At 43.2% G+C, this 19,831-nt stretch overlaps 1 protein-coding gene across 1 annotated transcript in view; it reads left to right on the top strand.

Moving 5' to 3' along the window:
* Positions 1-19,831, top strand: part of LOC117522776 (melanoma receptor tyrosine-protein kinase-like) — a 132,840-nt gene that overhangs the window by 69,702 nt on the left and 43,307 nt on the right. The window contains 1 exon segment of the mRNA XM_034184204.1: positions 15,146-15,297. Coding sequence (XP_034040095.1) covers positions 15,146-15,297 — 152 coding nt within the window.

Raw genomic sequence — 19,831 nt, 5'->3', positions numbered from 1 at the left:
GTTCTGATTTGTGTGAGTGGAGGGGGTTTTTGTTTGTTCTGGTTTGTAGGAGTGGAGGAGTTTTTGTTTGTTCCGGTTTGTGTGAGTGGAGAGGTTTTTGTTTGTTCCTGTTTGTAGGAGTGGAGAGGTTTTTGTTTGTTCCAGTTTGTGTGAGTGGAGGGGGTTGTGTTTGTTCCGGTTTGTGTGAGTGGAGGGGGTTGTGTTTGTTCTGGTTTGTGTGAGTGGAGGGGTTTTTGTTTGTTCCGGTTTGTAGGAGTGGAGAGGTTTTTGTTTGTTCTGGTTTGTGTGAGTGGAGGAGTTTTTCTTTGTTCCGGTTTGTGTGAGTGGAGAGGTTTTTGTTTGTTCCTGTTTGTAGGAGTGGAGAGGTTTTTGTTTGTTCCGGTTTGTGTGAGTGGAGGGGGTTGTGTTTGTTCTGGTTTGTGTGAGTGGAGGGGTTTTTGTTTGTTCCGGTTTGTAGGAGTGGAGAGGTTTTTGTTTGTTCCGGTTTGTGTGAGTGGAGAGGTTTTTGTTTGTTCCGGTTTGTGTGAGTGGAGAGGTTTTTGTTTGTTCCGGTTTGTGTGAGTGGAGGGGGTTGTGTTTGTTCCTGTTTGTGTGAGTGGAGAGGTTTTTGTTTGTTCCGGTTTGTGTGAGTGGAGAGGTTTTTGTTTGTTCCAGTTTGTGTGAGTGGAGGGGTTTTTGTTTGTTCCGATTTGTGTGAGTGGAGGGGGTTTTTGTTTCTGGTTTGTAGGAGTGGAGGAGTTTTTGTTTGTTCCGGTTTGTGTGAGTGGAGAGGTTTTTGTTTGTTCCTGTTTGTAGGAGTGGAGAGGTTTTTGTTTGTTCCAATTTGTGTGAGTGGAGGAGTTTTTGTTTGTTCCGGTTTGTGTGAGTGGAGAGGTTTTTGTTTGTTCCTGTTTGTAGGAGTGGAGAGGTTTTTGTTGTTCCGGTTTGTGTGAGTGGAGGAGTTTTTGTTTGTTCCGGTTTGTGTGAGTGGAGAGGTTTTTGTTTGTTCCTGTTTGTAGGAGTGGAGAGGTTTTTGTTTGTTCCAATTTGTGTGAGTGGAGGAGTTTTTGTTTGTTCCGGTTTGTGTGAGTGGAGAGGTTTTTGTTTGTTCCTGTTTGTAGGAGTGGAGAGGTTTTTGTTTGTTCCGGTTTGTGTGAGTGGAGGGGGTTGTGTTTGTTCTGGTTTGTGTGAGTGGAGGGGTTTTTGTTTGTTCCGGTTTGTAGGAGTGGAGAGGTTTTTGTTTGTTCCGGTTTGTGTGAGTGGAGAGGTTTTTGTTTGTTCGGGTTTGTGTGAGTGGAGGGGGTTGTGTTTGTTCCTGTTTGTGTGAGTGGAGAGGTTTTTGTTTGTTCCGGTTTGTGTGAGTGGAGAGGTTTTTGTTTGTTCCAGTTTGTGTGAGTGGAGGGGTTTTTGTTTGTTCTGATTTGTGTGAGTGGAGGGGGTTTTTGTTTGTTCTGGTTTGTAGGAGTGGAGGAGTTTTTGTTTGTTCCGGTTTGTGTGAGTGGAGAGGTTTTTGTTTGTTCCTGTTTGTAGGAGTGGAGAGGTTTTTGTTTGTTCCAGTTTGTGTGAGTGGAGGGGGTTGTGTTTGTTCCGGTTTGTGTGAGTGGAGGGGGTTGTGTTTGTTCTGGTTTGTGTGAGTGGAGGGGTTTTTGTTTGTTCCGGTTTGTAGGAGTGGAGAGGTTTTTGTTTGTTCTGGTTTGTGTGAGTGGAGAGGTTTTTGTTTGTTCGGGTTTGTGTGAGTGGAGGGGGTTGTGTTTGTTCCTGTTTGTGTGAGTGGAGAGGTTTTTGTTTGTTTCGGTTTTTGCGAGTGGAGAGGTTTTTGTTTGTTCCAGTTTGTGTGAGTGGAGGGGTTTTTGTTTGTTCTGATTTGTGTGAGTGGAGGGGGTTTTTGTTTGTTCTGGTTTGTAGGAGTGGAGGAGTTTTTGTTTGTTCCGGTTTGTGTGAGTGGAGAGGTTTTTGTTTGTTCTTGTTTGTAGGAGTGGAGCGGTTTTTGTTTGTTCCAGTTTGTGTGAGTGGAGGGGGTTGTGTTTGTTCCAGTTTGTGTGAGTGGAGAGGTTTTTGTTTGTTCCGGTTTGTGTGAGTGGAGAGGTTTTTGTTTGTTCCGGTTTGTAGGAGTGGAGAGGTTTTTGTTTGTTCCGGTTTGTGTTAGTGGAGAGTTTTTGTTTGTTCCGGTTTGTGTGAGTGCAGGGGTTTTTGTTTGTTCCAGTTTGTGTGAGTGGAGGGGGTTTTTATTTGTTCCGGTTTCTGTGAGTGGACAGGTTTTTCTTTGTTCCGGTTTGTGTGAGAGGAGAAGTTTTTGTTTGTTCCGGTTTGTAGGAGTGGAGGAGTTTTTGTTTGTTCCGGTTTGTGTGAGTGGAGAGGGTTTCGTTTGTTCCGGTTTGTAGGAGTGGAGAGGTTTTTCTTTGTTCCGGTTTGTGTGAGTGTAGAGGTTTTTGTTTGTTCTGGTTTGTTGGAGTGGAGAGGTTTTTGTTTGTTCCTGTTTGTAGGAGTGGAGAGGTTTTTTGTTTGTTCCGGTTTGTGTGAGTGGAGAGGTTTTTGTTTGTTCCGGTTTGTAGGAGTGGAGAGGTTTTTGTTTGTTCTGGTTTGTTGGAGTGGAGAGGTTTTTGTTTGTTCCTGTTTGTAGGAGTGGAGGAGTTTTTGTTTGTTCCGGTTTGTGTGAGTGGAGAGGGTTTCGTTTGTTCCGGTTTGTAGGAGTGGAGAGGTTTTTCTTTGTTCCGGTTTGTGTGAGTGTAGAGGTTTTTGATTGTTCCGGTTTGTAGGAGTGGAGAGGTTTTTGTTTGTTCCGGTTTGTAGGAGTGGAGAGGTTTTTGTTTGTTCCGGTTTGTAGGAGTGGAGAGGTTTTTGTTTGTTCCGGTTTGTAGGAGTGGAGAGGTTTTTGTTTGTTCTGGTTTGTTGGAGTGGAGAGGTTTTTGTTTGTTCCGGTTTGTAGGAGTGGAGAGGTTTTTGTTTGTTCTGGTTTGTAGGAGTGGAGGGGTTTTTGTTTGTTCCGGCTTCAGAAGAGCAGGAGTTTTAGGTCATGTGACTGCAGCGCTTCATGGTGATCATTTCTATGTTTTGCAGCTTCAGTTTTATCTGGTGTTGTTTTTGTTTTTGGTCGTGGTGACCTGGCGTTTCGATGTTGTGCGTGCTGTCATGTTGTCTGTTTTTTAGCAGAAGAATGCTCAGACAAACTGTTCAAATTCTTCTAATCACAATCTTTCTATTTCAGAAGGGCCACAAGGTTAGGACAGTGTAAAAAAGCTGTCATTTTATGACCCATAATTCTTTGCTGTTGTGTCCATCATCGTCACACTGACTGATTTTTTAAGGTATTTATGTAGCTCGATCTGGGGTCAAAGACTGAAGAGGGACGATTGATTTGGACAACAAGCAGGACATAAGTGTGGTTATTGTCCCCAAACAACATGTTGACTGACAGTGATGTCAGCAGCTCGTTAGCCATAATTCAATAAGACCGACGGCTCAGCGAGAACACGCTTAACATGTGATCATCATCACGATCACTGAGCTCTGATTGGCTGCTGCTGTCTCCATGCAAAACACAGAGGAAGATTATTGTTATTATTATTATTATTATTATTATTATTATTCACACTTTTTAAGCCCCAATTTTGGCCCTTGCCCATGCTCAAAAACTCACCAAATTTTGCAAAGTTGTTCATCCAGATCCAAAATTCGATATTTTGGGGGAGGTACACATGCTCACACTGAAATGGCGAAACAGCGCCCCCTACAAATTTTCCAAAAACCCTCCCTATTAGGGTTTTTTTTTTTTTTTTTTTGTAGCCTCACAAAATTCAGTACACATATTTACCATGCTGGGATGCACAAAAAAGTCTCTTAACATCATGCTGAAATGTCAACAGGAAGTCGGCCATTTTGATTCGAAGTTTAAATTTTTAGGTAATTTTGCCATTTTTGGCCATTTCCACTACTTAAATTTGAATGAACTCGTCCTAGGGATTTCATCCAATTGTCTTCAAATTTTTGGGACATATCATCATGACACCATGCTGATCAAAAGTTATCAAAAGAGTTTCCGTAGGTCAAACGGCGTGGCTGCTAGGGTGGCTAGCGTTTTGGAGCACGACATTTCACTTCGAACGGCTGTCACGCCCACATACTTAATCGTAGATCCTTCAAACTTTCTGGACATGATGAGGGCTCCACCCTGAACATCTGCATAGAAGGTCTATTAGAAAAGTATCCGACCTTATTATTTTTTTCAAAAACCATATGGATTTGAATCTCGTGTGATTGCGTCAGACAAGCTTGAACCCTCGTGCGCATGTGTGAGTTTTTCCATGCCTGTCGGTTGCGTCATTCGCCTGTGAGCAGGCTTTGAGTGAGGAGTGGTCCACCCCCTCGGCGGATTTTCATTGTCAGGAAATGGCGGAATGATTTGGGCTTTTTTTCCATCAGAATTTTTTCAGAAACTGTTAGAGACTGGCAGCTGGAAACCATTAGAAAAATTTATCTGGCTTTCGGTGAAAATTTTACGGGCTTCACCGAGAATAAGGTCTGTTAGTACAGCTTTAAGGACAGCTTTAAGGACGGCTTAAAGGACGCTCAGCGCGCCGCGCTCCGTGCTGCCATCGAGAGCCACAAACCACCGGATCATTTCTAAACGGATGGCTCTGTGGAGCCGGACCGTCGTGTGCACTTTCTCTGGTTATCACAAGAGCTGGACATCAACCATTTTCCGGCAGATTTCACTTTTAACAAGAGATTTTGTCATGGAAAGCCGAGCGGAGGCTTCGCACGTCACGATGGATTTGCTACTGGAGCAAGACAAAACCACCTCCATTTTGGTCTCACAGGACGGCTTTGAGATGGCATTCAGACAGCTGTCGGTGGTTTTTCCATCGAGTGATTATCTGAGAAATTGTGGATGTGCCTGGACATGCCAGAACATGTCCCGTGAGGCTTCATCACAGCGTTGTTGTATGCCATGCAGCACCGCCGCGACATGACAAAAACTCCTGTAACAGTGGAATGTGCCGTTCATTTCCAAACTGGACGCTGTGTTTTATCCGGGACGTCGGAGGAATTGTGAAAAGACGTGGACATCAGCACTTTTTCGGCACATTGAGACAGACGTGCGGAGGAATTCCGCGCGTCGCGGCGGTGCCGCATGGAGCACAGCAACGCCGTGATGAAGCCTCACGGGACATGTTCTGGCATGTCCAGGCACATCCACAATTTCTCGGATAATCACTCGATGGAAAAACCACCGACAGCTGTCTGAACGCCATCTCAAAGCTGTCGGAGGTTTTTCGGAGGTGGTTTTGTCTCGCTCCATCAGCAACTCGGTCGTGACGCGCGAAGCCTCCGCTCTGCTTTCCATGACAAAATCTCTTGTTAAAAGTGAAATCTGCCGGAAAATGGCTGATGTTCAGCTCTTGTGATAACCAGAGAAAGTGCACACGATGGTCTCGGATCCACAGAGCCATCAGCTTAGAAATGATCCGGTGGTTTGTAGCTCTCGATGGTGGCACGGAGCGCGGCGCGCTGAGCGTCCTTAAAGCCATCCTTAAAGCCGTCCTTAAAGCCGTCCTTAAAGCTGTAGTAACAGTCCTTATTCTCTGTGAAGCCCGTAAAATTTTCACCGAAAGCCAGATAAATTTTTCTAATGGTTTCCAGCTGCCAGTCTCTAACAGTTTCTGAAAAAATTCTGATGGAAAAAAAGCCCAAATCATTCCGCCATTTCCTGACAATGAAAATCCGCCAAGGGGGCTGGACCACTCCTCATTCAAAGCCTGCTCACAGGCGAGTGACGCAACCGACAGGCGTGGAAAAACTCACGCATGCACACGAGGGTTCAAGCTTGTCTGACGCAATCACACGTGATTCAAATCCATATGGTTTTTGAAAAAATAATAAGGTCGGATACTTTTCTAATAGACCTCGTATATTAACTTCCCACCTACCTTCCCGCCTATTTTTACTTTAACAGGTCCTGATGTCACCATGGCCATTTTGACTCTTTGTGTCATTTTGGCGTGATTTCCACACGTTGTATTTTGGCGTGATTTCCACACGTTGTATTTGAACGAACTCCTCCTTGGGATTTTGTCCAAAGCACTTCAAATTTCTTTCAGATCATCCAGAGACTATACTGATCAAAAGTTATCAAAAGCTTTTTTCTATGTTGAAGGGTGTGGCCGCTATGGCGCTGCCATTTTGACCCTTCACCAAGGAACATCAAGTCATGATAACTCCTTCATGCTTTGCCTGATTGACTTGAACAGCCCCTGAACACACCTGCCCCCTCAGTTTGTGCACTGAGCGCCCCCTAGTGGATGAACCACCAACTTGTCATAACTCCTTCATGCATTGCCTGATTTGTTTGAAACTTGAACTGTGTGATGAGTGTCTGCCCCTGTACGCACCTGCCCACAACTGGTCACAAGGGGATGCAGTGGCAAGGACACAAGGGCCCGGATATGACTGCTTGCAGCCCTAGTTATTATTATTGTTATTATTATTATTATTATTATTACACATTCACACTCATCTTCAACCGCTTATCTGAGATTGGGTTGCAGGGACAACAGCTCCAGCAGGGGACCTCAGACTTCCCTTTCCTGTGCCACATTAACCACCTCTGGCTGGTGGATCCTGAGGCGTTTCCAGGCCAGTGTGGAGATATAATCTCTTCACCTAGTCCTGGGTCTTCCTCTGGGTCTCCTCCCAGATGGACATGCCTGGAACACCTCCCAAGGGAGGTGCCCAGGGGGCATCCTTACCAGATGCCCAAACCACCTCAGCTGGCTCCTTTCGATGCGAAGGAGCAGCGGCTCTACTCCGAGCTCCCCATGGATGACCAAACGTCTCACCCTGTCTCTAAGGGAGACACCAACCACCCTCCTGAGGAAGCCCATTTTGGCTGCTTGTACCCACTATCTAGTTCTGTCAATCATGACCCAACCCTCATGACCATAGGTGAGAGTAGGAACAAAGATTGACCAGTAGATTGAGAGCTTCACCTTTTGGCTCAGCTCCATTTTGTCACAACAGTATGGTAGAGCGAATGCAACACCGCCCCTGCTGCACCGACTCTCCGGCCAATCTCACACTCCATTGTCCTCTCACTCAAGACCCCGAGGTACTTGAACTCCTTCACTTGGTGCAAGACCGCATTCCCTACCCCGAGTAGGCAATCCATCAGTTTCCTGCTGAGAACCATGGCCTCAGATTTAGAGGTGCTGATCCTCATCCCAGCCACTTCACACTCGGATGTGAACCGATCCAGTGAGTGTTGGAGGTCACAGGCCAATGAAGCCAACAGGACCACATCATCTGCAAAAAGCAGTGATGAGACCCTGAGCCCACCAAACTGGAAACCCCCTTCTCCCCAACTACGCCTCGATATCCTGTTGATGAATATCACAAACAAGATTGGTGAGAAGGCGCAGCCCTGGGGGAGGCCAACCCCCACCGGAAATGAGTCCAACTTACTGCAGAACACCCAAACACAGCTCTCGCTTTGCGAGCACAGAGATTGGATGGCCCTGAGAAGGGACCCCCTCACTCCATACTCCCCCCCCAGATGCCCCCCAACTACGGCCCTCTTAACCGCCCGCTATTTGAAGCATTTTTCTGTATTTGCTTCTCACATCCCTGGAAAGTCCTCACAATCTCATTTAGGTCCTTCAGACTTTCTTTCAGTAAATGTTTCTGGGCAGCATTAGCATGGCTAAAAACCTTCATGCAGTTTACACACTAAATAATCACTGACTGACCTCATGTGCTGTCGAGGTGCACGCTGCCTCTCACTTCAGCATTTCTGGTTTCAATGTCAACTCAACATTTAGCATTATCTGTTTCAGTCTTGACTGTGCTCTGAATTCCCACAAGATCTCATCTTTACCTTTTTTAAAAATGTTATTTTCTTTCTTAAATTGAGACAAACAAAAAGTTACACAAAAACCTTAATAACATAATGAAAAACAGGTTCATATCCTCTGCTGTAGCTCCAGGAAGTGTTCAACATTTGACATTTTCTGTTTCACTGTGGGCTCAGAATTTGGTACTTCCTGTTTGGGGCTTCCTGTACCATGAGCGAGCTTGCATCGCTTGTGTGGCGCATCACTCATATTATTATTCCTACATCTTGTGTTTGTGCAAAAATTATCACAGTCCACTTGAACTCATTTTGTCCCTGTTTCCAGTGTTGGTGCTAAGCTAGGCTAACGTTGTTCCTGGATCTGGTGTCTATTTTCTTGTCATAAAAATGTTCTGACAGAGACTGTTTTAAAAACTGTAAAGTGTGTTTGGAGACAGAAACAGATAATGAGGTAAACGGCCTTTAGTCACTGATAAATAAGACAAGTTGACCTTGACAGCTGGAACAGTTTGTCCAACTGCTGGTGTTTGTGCACCGGGATGCCGAGGTTTTTGCTCCAGTGGTCAGTGTACCGTGTCTTGTGACTACAGAAGCAGCAGAAAAACGTCTCTCCGAGCTGGTCACTGTTGGCTTCCCTCACACAGCGTTCATTGTTTTCTGGAGGAAAACAAGAGAACTGAGGAACAGTTTTAGGACTTTCCTGTCTGTTGGTGTCCTTGTCTAACCCTGTATCCTGACTGAGACCCAAGACACACATTCCTAATGTCTCCTGACCGGCTGGTCAGGAGACATTAGGAAGCTTCTCTGTCCTGGTTCAACCAAAAACAGATAAAAGTCCAAAATGTCACCATAATTACAACACTTGTAGTACTTAATATATCAAGTATTCATAGTACAACCCCTGGCAATAATTATGGAATCACCGACCTCAGAGGATGTTCATTCAGTTGTTTAATTTTGTAGAAAAAAAAGCAGATCACAGACATGACACAAAACTAAAGTCATTTCAAATGGCAACTTTCTGGCTTTAAGAAACACTATAAGAAATCAAGAAAAAAAAATTGTGGCAGTCAGTAACGGTTACTTTTTTAGACCAAGCAGAGGGAAAAAAATATAGAATCACTGAATTCTGAGGAATAAATTATGGAATCACCCTGTAAATTTTCATCCCCAAAACTAACACCTGCATCAAATCAGATCTGCTCGTTAGTCTGCATCTAAAAAGGAGTGATCACACCTTGGAGAGCTGTTGCACCAAGTGGACTGACATGAATCATGGCTCCAACACGAGAGATGTCAATTGAAACAAAGGAGAGGATTATCAAACTCTTAAAAGAGGGTAAATCATCACGCAATGTTGCAAAAGATGTTGGTTGTTCACAGTCAGCTGTGTCTAAACTCTGGACCAAATACAAACAACATGGGAAGGTTGTTAAAGGCAAACATACTGGTAGACCAAGGAAGACATCAAAGCGTCAAGACAGAAAACTTAAAGCAATATGTCTCAAAAATCGAAAATGCACAACAAAACAAATGAGGAACGAATGGAAGGAAACTGGAGTCAATGTCTGTGACCGAACTGTAAGAAACTGCCTAAAGGAAATGGGATTTACATACATAAAAGCTAAACGAAAGCCATCATTAACACCTAAACAGAAAAAAACAAGGTTACAATGGGCTAAGGAAAAGCAATCATGGACTGTGGATGACTGGATGAAAGTCATATTCAGTGATGAATCTCGAATCTGCATTGGGCAAGGTGATGATGCTGGAACTTTTGTTTGGTGCCGTTCCAATAAGATTTATAAAGATGACTGCATGAAGACAACATGTAAATTTCCACAGTCATTGATGATATGGGGCTGCATGTCAGGTAAAGGCACTGGGGAGATGGCTGTCATTACATCATCAATAAATGCACAAGTTTACGTTGATATTTTGGACACTTTTCTTATCCCATCAATTGAAAGGATGTTTGGGGATGATGAAATCATTTTTCAAGATGATAATGCATCTTGCCATAGAGCAAAAACTGTGAAAACATTCCTTGCAAAAAGACACATAGGGTCAATGTCATGGCCTGCAAATAGTCCGAATCTTAATCCAATTGAAAATCTTTGGTGGAAGTTGAAGAAAATGGTCCATGACAAGGCTCCAACCTGCAAAGCTGATCTGGCAACAGCAATCAGAGAAAGTTGGAGCCAGATTGATGAAGAGTACTGTTTGTCACTCATTAAGTCCATGCCTCAGAGACTGCAAGTTGTTATAAAAGCCAGAGGTGGTGCAACAAAATACTAGTGATGTGTTGGAGCGTTCTTTTGTTTTTCATGATTCCATAATTTTTTCCTCAGAATTGAGTGATTCCATATTTTTTCCCTCTGCTTGGTCTAAAAAAGTAACCGTTACTGACTGACACAATTTTTTTTTCCTGATTTCTTATAGTGTTTCTTAAAGCCAGAAAGTTGCCATTTGAAATTACTTTAGTTTTGTGTCATGTCTGTGATCTGCTTTTTTTCTACAAAATTAAACAACTGAATGAACATCCTCCGAGGCCGGTGATTCCATCATTTTTGCCAGGGGTTGTATTTATTCAGGAAGGACAGAAGGAAGGAGGAAACATCCCAATGTGGTCTCCTCCCACAGTGAGACAGCAATCAATCATCATTGTCAGATTATTGGGTTATTGATCAATTTCAATTCAATTTATTTTCATTTATATAGCGCCAAATCACAACAAAGTTGCCTCATGGTGCTTTACACAAGTGAGGTCTAACCTTACCAACCCCCCAGAGCAAGAACACAGGTGACAGTGGGAAGAAAAAACTCAAGCAGGAAGAAACCTCAAGCAGACCAGACTCAAAGGGGTGACCCTCTGCTTGGGTTAGGGTTAGGATTAGGATCAACAATGTTGATTGAATGTTAGTGGATTATGATTTTTGAAGTATTCAAATTTTTCTTTCATGTTTTTCATTAAAGTTGTCAAAGACATTCCAGAAGGATGAACCTAATGAAGACACACATAGTGCCACCAGCAGGTCAAAACATACTTTAAAAAATATCTAATTTAAAACGTCCTTCATGAAGATCATGTTAAGTTGTACATGTGTGGAAAAATAGCATGTTCATCACTTGGTTCAGGATTAGCATGTTAGCTAGAGTTCAGTTTAACGTCACTATCACTAATTTTCTTCAGTGTCAAAACGTGTGTTAGCATTATAGCAACATGAGCAACACATGCGCGCCCCCCTGTGATAACATTTCTAACGTTTTGAGGAGATGATGAGCAAGTCACCAGGTGGCGCTTTGCACGTTTTTGTTTGCTAACTTAAGCATTTATTGATTAGCATGTTTAATCAAATTCCACAATCTTACACTAGCATACGCTAATGCTAAGTGTAACATTTTTATGTAACTCATTCTCTTCCCTCTTTTTTGTTTGTCTGCATCATGCTGACAAACTGATCACTGATGACTTTAGGGCTGCAACAAACGATTATTTGGATCATCGATGAATCTGATGGGGTTTCAACATGATTAATCGATTCATTGGATTAGTGGGGAATTTTTTTTTAAATGTGCCAGGGAAACAGTTTTTCTCTCCTTCCATCACTTTATTTAACAACAGAACATTATTTGAAAACTTACTTGAAAATCAACAAATTGTCAAATGTCCCTTGGCTGTTGAAATATAAAATAATAAAAAATAAAACAGTTTATAATAAACAACAAAAATAATTATTTCAAATGGCATTGCTTTATCAAAGTTCTGAGTTGCCATAAAACAACATTGAAACATATAAATGTTATAAAATATATGGTGAAAAATAGGTATTTTGTTGCTGCAAATGAGCAATTAGCATAACCAGTTAACCATAAAACCTAAATCAAAAACTGTAGCCTGACTCATTCTCTGATCTCTCATTCTCTGTATAACTTGTAAACTATGTGGTCATTTCACAATGACACATGTGACTCATGTTGCTTTGACTCTTTTACGACAACAAATGCTGAGCCATTAGTTATTATACAGAAAACAAATGCACAAACATGCTGAAATGCCAGCCGCTTAATGCTAACTTTAACACTGAAAAAGCCATAGACATGCTAACGCATTAGCATCAGCGTTAGCATGAAATACAGCTATCAACTGTTTCAGAAGACCATAACAGGTCAGTTTAACTTAAAAAAGGTAAATATTCCTCACAGACATATGCTCTTTAGGGTTTTAGTGGGGAAAAATTAAGATAAAGTGAAATAAAACAAATGAAACCAACGAAGCAGCAGCTCGAAGCACTCCTTCATTGGTTCAAGATTAAAGCAAAGCTCGGTTGATTATATGGAAGAAACGAAACATTGGCAGTAAAACAAAGTTATTTAGCAACTAATCGATGACTAAATTAGTTGACAACTATTTAAATAATCGATTTTAATTGATTAACTCGATTAGTTGTTTCAGCTCTAGATGACATCATGTCGTTGGTGTCATCAGTGATGTCACATTGCTCTGTAGGTCACCGGTTAAGGCACGACAATGTCTGTAAATCGACGCCGCTTCCTGGTTTAGTCTTTCACTATTTGAGTTTCAAAACCAGATCGGATGTCACTGCTGCACAAACCAGTCGGGTTTCATTCCGTCAACCAGACCGCGTCAAGTCACTGACATGTCAAACACTTCCTGCAGTGACAGGAATTACTCTGAAACTCGTGTCTCCAGGCAACCATGGCGATACACAGAAAGGTTTGTTTTTTTAATGGCAGCATATTGATGATTGATAACATCATCATCACCATGTGAGAGAGAGATAGAAAGAACAGTCGGCAGGACTCAACCTCCAGTCACACAAATATCATCTCCTCCTGGATCAGACGGTCCGAGAACACACAAAAAAACTACACCAACCTCAGAATAAACATCAGCACCACAGACAACTTCAACAAAGCTGTAAATGACCTGAGAGACGAGGCAAGAAGGGCTTTTTATGACATCAAAAACAACATCAAAGTAGACGTCCTAATTCAAATCTGGGTCCAAATACTGGACTCTGTCATAGAACCCATTTCTCTTTAGGGCTGTGAGGTCTGGACCCGCTCACCAACCAAGACTTAGCAAAATGGGACAAACACCAAACTGAGACTCTGCATGCAGAATCCTGTAAATCCATCCTCCACGTCCAACAGAAAACACCAACAACACACACAGAGCAGGATTAGGACGATACCCACTAAATATTAAAATTCAAAAGAGAGTAATTCAATTTATGAGCACCTTAAAAACAGTGACCCCAATACGCTGGATAACAAAGTCCTGATCCACAGAGAGACTGTAGAGAGACGCCCCCTCAGCCCGCTGGTTCTGGGACTCTCTATACAAACACAAACCCTGTTAGACTAAACCAAATTATAAGAAAATAAAAAGAAAACTATGTGACACTTTGGAAACAAATCCACCAAAACCAGAGTAAACTGGAATGCTGTTTGTCCCTAAACAGACAGAATACCTGAGCACTGCGACCAACCCAAAGCTCGGGAAATCCTTGACCACGTACAGACTCGGTGAGCACAGCCTGGCCGTGGAGAAAGGTCGCCACAGACAGACCTGGCTCCCCAGAGAAGACAGACTGTTACAGACCCACTGCTCACAACACCAGGTGGAGAGCGAGCTGCACTTCTTGACCACCTGCCCGCTGCACCAAAGAGACACGAACAGAGACACAGATCACAAACACCCAAACAGACTCTGAGAGCAACATCGACAAACTTCACTATCTGTTGGCTGAAGGACAACAAACACAGCAGCAAGGTTTGAGACACGAAAAGAAGGAACAACGGACACAAACCACTGTAAACCAAAAACAGGACATTAAACTGATACATCACTTTATCAACGTAGTTTATAGGACAGAATATTCAAGTATAATTTTTACTGTTATTTCAATCCCACATCTCCTGTTTACACATTTATTTACTGTAGAATATTAACTGTATGTACATCTACTTATTTTTTGTTCTATGTAACACTTGCTTTGACAATGTACACGTGTGTTTTCCATGTCAATAAAGGTAACGTTGAATTGAATTGAGAGCACGCTCACGGCAGGAGTGTTTTGAATATGTACTTTTGTGGAATTGTTTTATTGTTGTGGAAAAAGTCTAAAGTTGCTTCATTCACCCACCTTCATGTTGTCATAGATGATCAAACACTGCTGTGATGTCATCATAATGTAACCATTTTGACAGTTTATGGTCTTTCAGTCTTCACATGTACTGTGAATGTATGCGGACCTTCACTGCCCCCTACTGGTTGTGTGAAGTCCTGATATTTAGCCTCCCTTACTGCTTATCTAAGACAGATGAAACATTATTTGACGCCCCGAACAGCACAGGGGAATAATTATAGGGGCTCCTGGTTTTTCCTTTGTGTATAGAGCGCCACCATGTGGCAGATTTACACCACCTCAGTCGCTAGGCTGTTTTCATGCAAACACCACTTTTACTTTGTGTTCACTGTGGTAGCCCCCAATAATGTTCCAAATTCATTTCAGGCAAGTCTGAGATTATTTCTTTTCCTTTCTTTTTTTTATTGTTTACAAATTATTAGTGCAAAAATATGATGATCCACGTTGGAAAACTCTAGTTTACAATTCACATCTACAATTTTTTTAGCAGTGCCACCATCTGGAAGGTTGTGGAATTACACCAGAACAAGCATTTTATATCTTTAATAGCTTCGAGACTGAACGCGTAATTCCATCCCCAGCGGTTCATGTAGGAATTGTGTTGTATTATTCAGTGTAGTGCCACTGTGTGGCAGTTTGGTGGAATTGCACCTGAAACATCATTTGCTATTTTTACGGCAATTTCCAATTCTTACGTGTGTGTGTGTGTGTGTGTATCATGTGGCCATTCTGGCTGTTTGTTTGTTTGTTTTTTTTACCACTTAGCGCCTCCTACTGGCTGTGTTAGGCACCCAGTGCTGATGTGAATCAGATTTGATTATTTTTGACACTGAATTAACTGATATTTGTCTTTGTGACACATTAATGTGATAAATATTTGAATTGGGTTCAGAGCCCACCGGCCACATCTGAAGTCGTGTCAGGAAGAACATCTGTGGGTTAACCTGAAGAATCGCACACTGATGTCTCACAGCGCGACGGTCATTTGTTTGGTTCAACCAAAGAACAGAGTTAGTGTCCAAGCAGTGATCGGTCCATTATGTTTTGACACTTTTTGGGTTCTTCAGCAGTCACCTGTGGTTAATCTGTTGACAAGGTACCATTATTTCAATCAATAACTAATAATCACCTTTCTGTCGATTAGTGTGCCAAGGGACGAGTAACCGCCTGACACAGCTCGGAACATTTGCCAGTCACTATAACAGCATGGTGAGGATGTACACCAACTGCACCAATGTGCTGGAGAACCTGGAGATCACCTACACCATGGAGCACCACGACCTGTCCTTCCTGCAGGTGGGATTCACCTGCTTCTCCCAGTGGTTTGCACTGCTGCCCTACAACCTCAGAAAAACACACCATACAGTAATAATAATAATAATAAATAGATTTATATAGCACTTGAACAAAAACAAAGTGTTTCATAAACTAAATCACACCACAACAAATGAATAAAAAGTAACATAATTTAAAATAAATTACACAAAAACAAACTCAAAACATGAAATATTTCCCATCTTCAAGAGTTGTAGGCCGCCAAGAAAAGGTGTGCTGTTAATGTACATTTGACTGCCTCAGCCGGTGTCGCCCTAAAACATTGGTCCGCGCTGCCTTCGGGGTGCATGCGTCATTTCTGTGTGTCAGCCGCGGTTCACTGATTATCACCTCATTTCTGCTTCAAACTGCCTCCAGTCATCATCAGTCTCAATGACAGATATCTGAAGCTTTTGTACAGCAGTCATTTCATACAGTCAGTATTTACTTACTTACTTACTTGGTCTCTTCACTCGCTCTGGAGCACAGGGCTTCAACACATCTGCACCAAAGGACTCGATTTGCAGCCTGCATCTTCACTTCTCCCCATGCTGTTTTTCTTCGTTCGATGTCTCTCTGTAGTCCTCTCCTCCATGCCATCTTTGGCCGGCCTCTTCTCCTACGTCCATGTGGGTTCCAGTCCAGTGCTTGGCGTGTGATTGAGGTGGGTGGTTTCCTCAGGGTGTGACCGAGCCATTTCCAGCATCTTCTTCTGATCCGTACTGTGCCAGTAGCTTCCACATTGTGTCGCGGTCAACCGAGTCGAAAGCCTTCTCTAAATCAGCAAACGTCATGTACAGTTGTGAGTTGAATTCTAGCGACTGTTCAGACGATGCGTAGTGTAGCAGTCTGGTCACAGCATGAGCGGTTTGATCTGAAGCCCGCTTGATTGTCTCTCAGTTCATTATCCACTGCATCAGCGGTTCAGGAATATTCTGGTGAGAGCCTTGCTTGTGGTCGACAGTAGCATGATACCTTCTCAAAGTGTTTATGAAATACCTCTCCAGTTTGTGCATTTGGTTAGGTCACCTTTCTTTGGTAGTTTCACTAGCCTGCCTTGCTTCCAGTTTTTGGGGATCCAGTCCTCCATCCAGATGCAGTTCAAGAGTGGCTGAAGTATGATGACACTGATTTCTCCTCCTTCCTTCAGGGCTTCAGCAGGGATGTGGCCACATCCAGCTGCCTTTCCATTTTTCAAAGCTTTTATTGGCTTCTGTACCTCGGACTTCCTGATGGCTCTGGTGTCAATCTCCAGTTGTCTCTCTGGTGGGTTGATGTCTGGTGGATGATCTGGGGCTGGTCGGTTAAAAAGCTGTTCAAAATGTTATTTCCAAGTTGTTCCTCAGACTTGGTGAGAATGTCTCCATCGCTCTTTCGCACTGCCTTGCACTGTTGCTGTCCTTTGCTGCTGAGTGTTCGGGTGATCTTATACAGTTTCTTCATGTTCTTTTTCCCAGCTGCCTCCTCTGCCTCTTCTGCCGCTTGTCTTTCTTGCATGCCATCTTCACTTTTTTGTTTGCCTCATTGTATTTGTTTGTCGCAATTTCCTTCTGGTTCCTTGCGCACGCTTGTTCAGTGTCCATCTTCAGCTTACGTCTTTCTTCTGTCTGCTGTCATGTGTTTTCTCTGATCCATTCTTTGTGCTCCTTCCTCTTTCTTCCCAGTACTTCCTCTCAGGTCTTCAGATAGGCTTCCTTCACACCGTTCCACTCCTTCTCTATGTCCTCAGTATTGGTTTCTTCTTTGTCGGATCCATATTGTAAGGCATCAAAACAGTCTGACAGGGAAATTTTGAATTCCTCCTTCACCTGGGGGTCTCTCAATTTCTCTACCTTATACGTCACTGCTGCTGTGTGCTTCTTCCTCTGCGCTTCTCTTTACTCTGCAGGCTTGCATCATGGTACGTCATCTCCTACTCATCATAATGTGGTCGATTTGGTTGTTTTGTCACTCAGATTGTGTTTGAAAATGGTTCCTCCAATCACAAGATCTTCTGCTGCACAAAATTCACACAGTCTTTCTCCATTATCATTGTGCACTCCTGCCCTTTCCTTGCCCATGGTGGCTTCATATCCGGTGTTCTCACTTCCCACTTTGGCGTTCATGTCACCCATCACAATCACAGTGTCTCTCCTCTTTTGTGATGCCATTGCTGCATGCAGTTGGCAATAGAGCATCTCCTTTTCTTCTTCTTTGGCATTTTTTTGTTGGCACATATTTCTTCATAAAATTTTAAATAAATAAATACCACCACCATTATTTACAATAAAATGGTGGGGCTACTGGAGGTCACTGGCTTCTTCAGCCTGTAACCTCCAACACTCACTGGATCGGTTCACAGCTGAGTGTGAAGCGGCTGAGATGAGAATCAGCACCTCTAAATCTGAGGCCTCTCAGCAGGAAACTGGTGGATTGTCTACTCCAGGTAGGAAATGAGGTCTTGCTCCAAGTGAAGGAGTTCAAGTACCTCGGGGTCTTGTTCACGGGTGAGGGGACGATGGAGCGTGAGATTGGCTGGAAAATTGGTGCAGCAGGGGCAGTGTTGCATTCACTCTACTGTACTGTTGTGACGAAAAGGGAGCTGAGCCAAGAGGTGAAGCTCTCGATCTACTGGTCAATCTTTGTTCCGACTCTCACCTATGGTCATGAGGGTTGGGTCATGACTGAAAGAACTAGAATGCAGGTACAAGCAGCTGAAATGGGCTTCCTTAGGAGGGTGGCTGGTGTCTCCCTTAGAGATCAATCAATCAGTCAACTTTTTTCTTATATAGCGCCAAATCACAACAAACAGTTGCCCCAAGGCGCTCCATATTGTAAGGCAAGGCCATACAATAATTATGAAAAACCCCAACGGTCAAAACGACCCCCTATGAGCAAGCACTTGGCCACAGTGGGAAGGAAAAACTCCCTTTTAACAGGAAGAAACCTCCAGCAGAACCAGGCTCAGGGAGGGGCAGTCTTCTGCTGAGACTGGTTGGGGCTGAGGGAAAAAACCAGGAAAAAGACATGCCGTGAAGGGGGGCAGAGATCGATCACTAATGATTAAATGCAGAGTGATGCATACGGAGCAAAAAGAGAAAGAAACAGTGCAAGAGATAGGGTGAGACGTTCGGTCATCTGTGGGGAGCTCAGAGTAGAGACACTGCTCCTTCACGTTGAAAAGAGCCAGCTGAGGTGGTTCCGACATCTGGTAAGGATGCCCCTGGGCACCTCCCTAGGTCCATCTGGGTCCACGTCCATCTAGGAGGAGACCCCGGAGAAGACCCAGGACTAGGTGGAGAGATTATATCTCCACACTAGCCTGGGAACAGAGGTCAGAGGTGGTCAGTGTGGCCCGGGAATGTTAAATGGTAAATGGACTGCATTTATATAGCGCTTTTCCATCTGCATCAGATGCTCAAAGTGCTTTACAATTATGCCTCACATTCATCCTAATGTCAGGGTGCTGCCATACAAGGCGCTCACTACACACCGTGACTAGGGGATTAAGGACTCTTAGTGATTTGCCAGTCAGGCTGGGATTTGAAGTGAGGATCTTCTGGTCTCAAGCCTTAACCACTGGACCATCACCTCCCCTAAATGGGAAGTCTGGGGTCCCCTGCTGGAGCTGTGGCCCCCACGATCTTATCCCAGATAAGCAGTTGAAGATGAGATGAGATTTATTTCTTGTCATGTTTGGTGCTATTGTTAATGCAAAATTATTTGTTTGCAGCTGTTTTCAAAACATTCATAAATTATTATTTATTAAAATAATAACTCAGTATTAATTTAATATTAAGAATTTAGAACTTATTTTGGAAATAAAGCAAATTCTGAATTATTTTTAATTTTGGGAGTGGGGGGCCCTGGTCGCACTGTTCACACTGTCACCAGCGAAAACAGGCAAATACTGTAAGTCGTCAGCATTCAGTACTTTAACGTTTCCCATAATCCCTCTGGCGTCCCCCTGCACTTCCCAGAATGCACCGCGGTGCCAGCAGAGGTCCGTCGTCTCACAGCACATGTAAACAATGTCTAGTGAAGACTTGGATGGCGCTGATTTAGCGAGTTCATGGGTGATTATGATGATGACACGTTCTCGCCGGTTGAGAGGGTTATCTGGAGGAGGCGGAGACATCTGCTGTGCCTCGATGTCGTCTTGTTGTCCAGACTTCACGAGGTGTGTTTGCACCCTGAGCTCTGTGTTGTGTGATGTCGTGTGCTGTTTTCTTACATGTTCCTGTTTTATGTCATATTGAGATTTTTTCCTGTTGTTTATGTGAAAAAATAAAGTTCTGTTAAAAATAAATACATTAAAAAAAGAAGAACTTAATTAATCAGGAGAGAAGTTGTGAAATCTGACCTTTGACCTCAGTGATAGACCTTTCCCAAATTTGACCTCAACATGTTTGCTGGAAATCAGAGTGAAAAATGAAATAACTTTTGACCTTTGACCCCAGTGATAAATCAAAATCAACCTTGAGCAGTTGTTCCTGAAAACATGATTTTATAATCATGAAAGAACAGAGGCTTGTCG

Source organism: Thalassophryne amazonica, chromosome 1 (genome assembly GCF_902500255.1).
Source record: "Thalassophryne amazonica chromosome 1, fThaAma1.1, whole genome shotgun sequence".
Lineage (NCBI taxonomy): Eukaryota > Metazoa > Chordata > Actinopteri > Batrachoidiformes > Batrachoididae > Thalassophryne > Thalassophryne amazonica.
The sequence above is the reverse complement of the archived record's forward strand: the minus strand, read 5'-3'. Positions and strand labels throughout refer to the sequence as shown.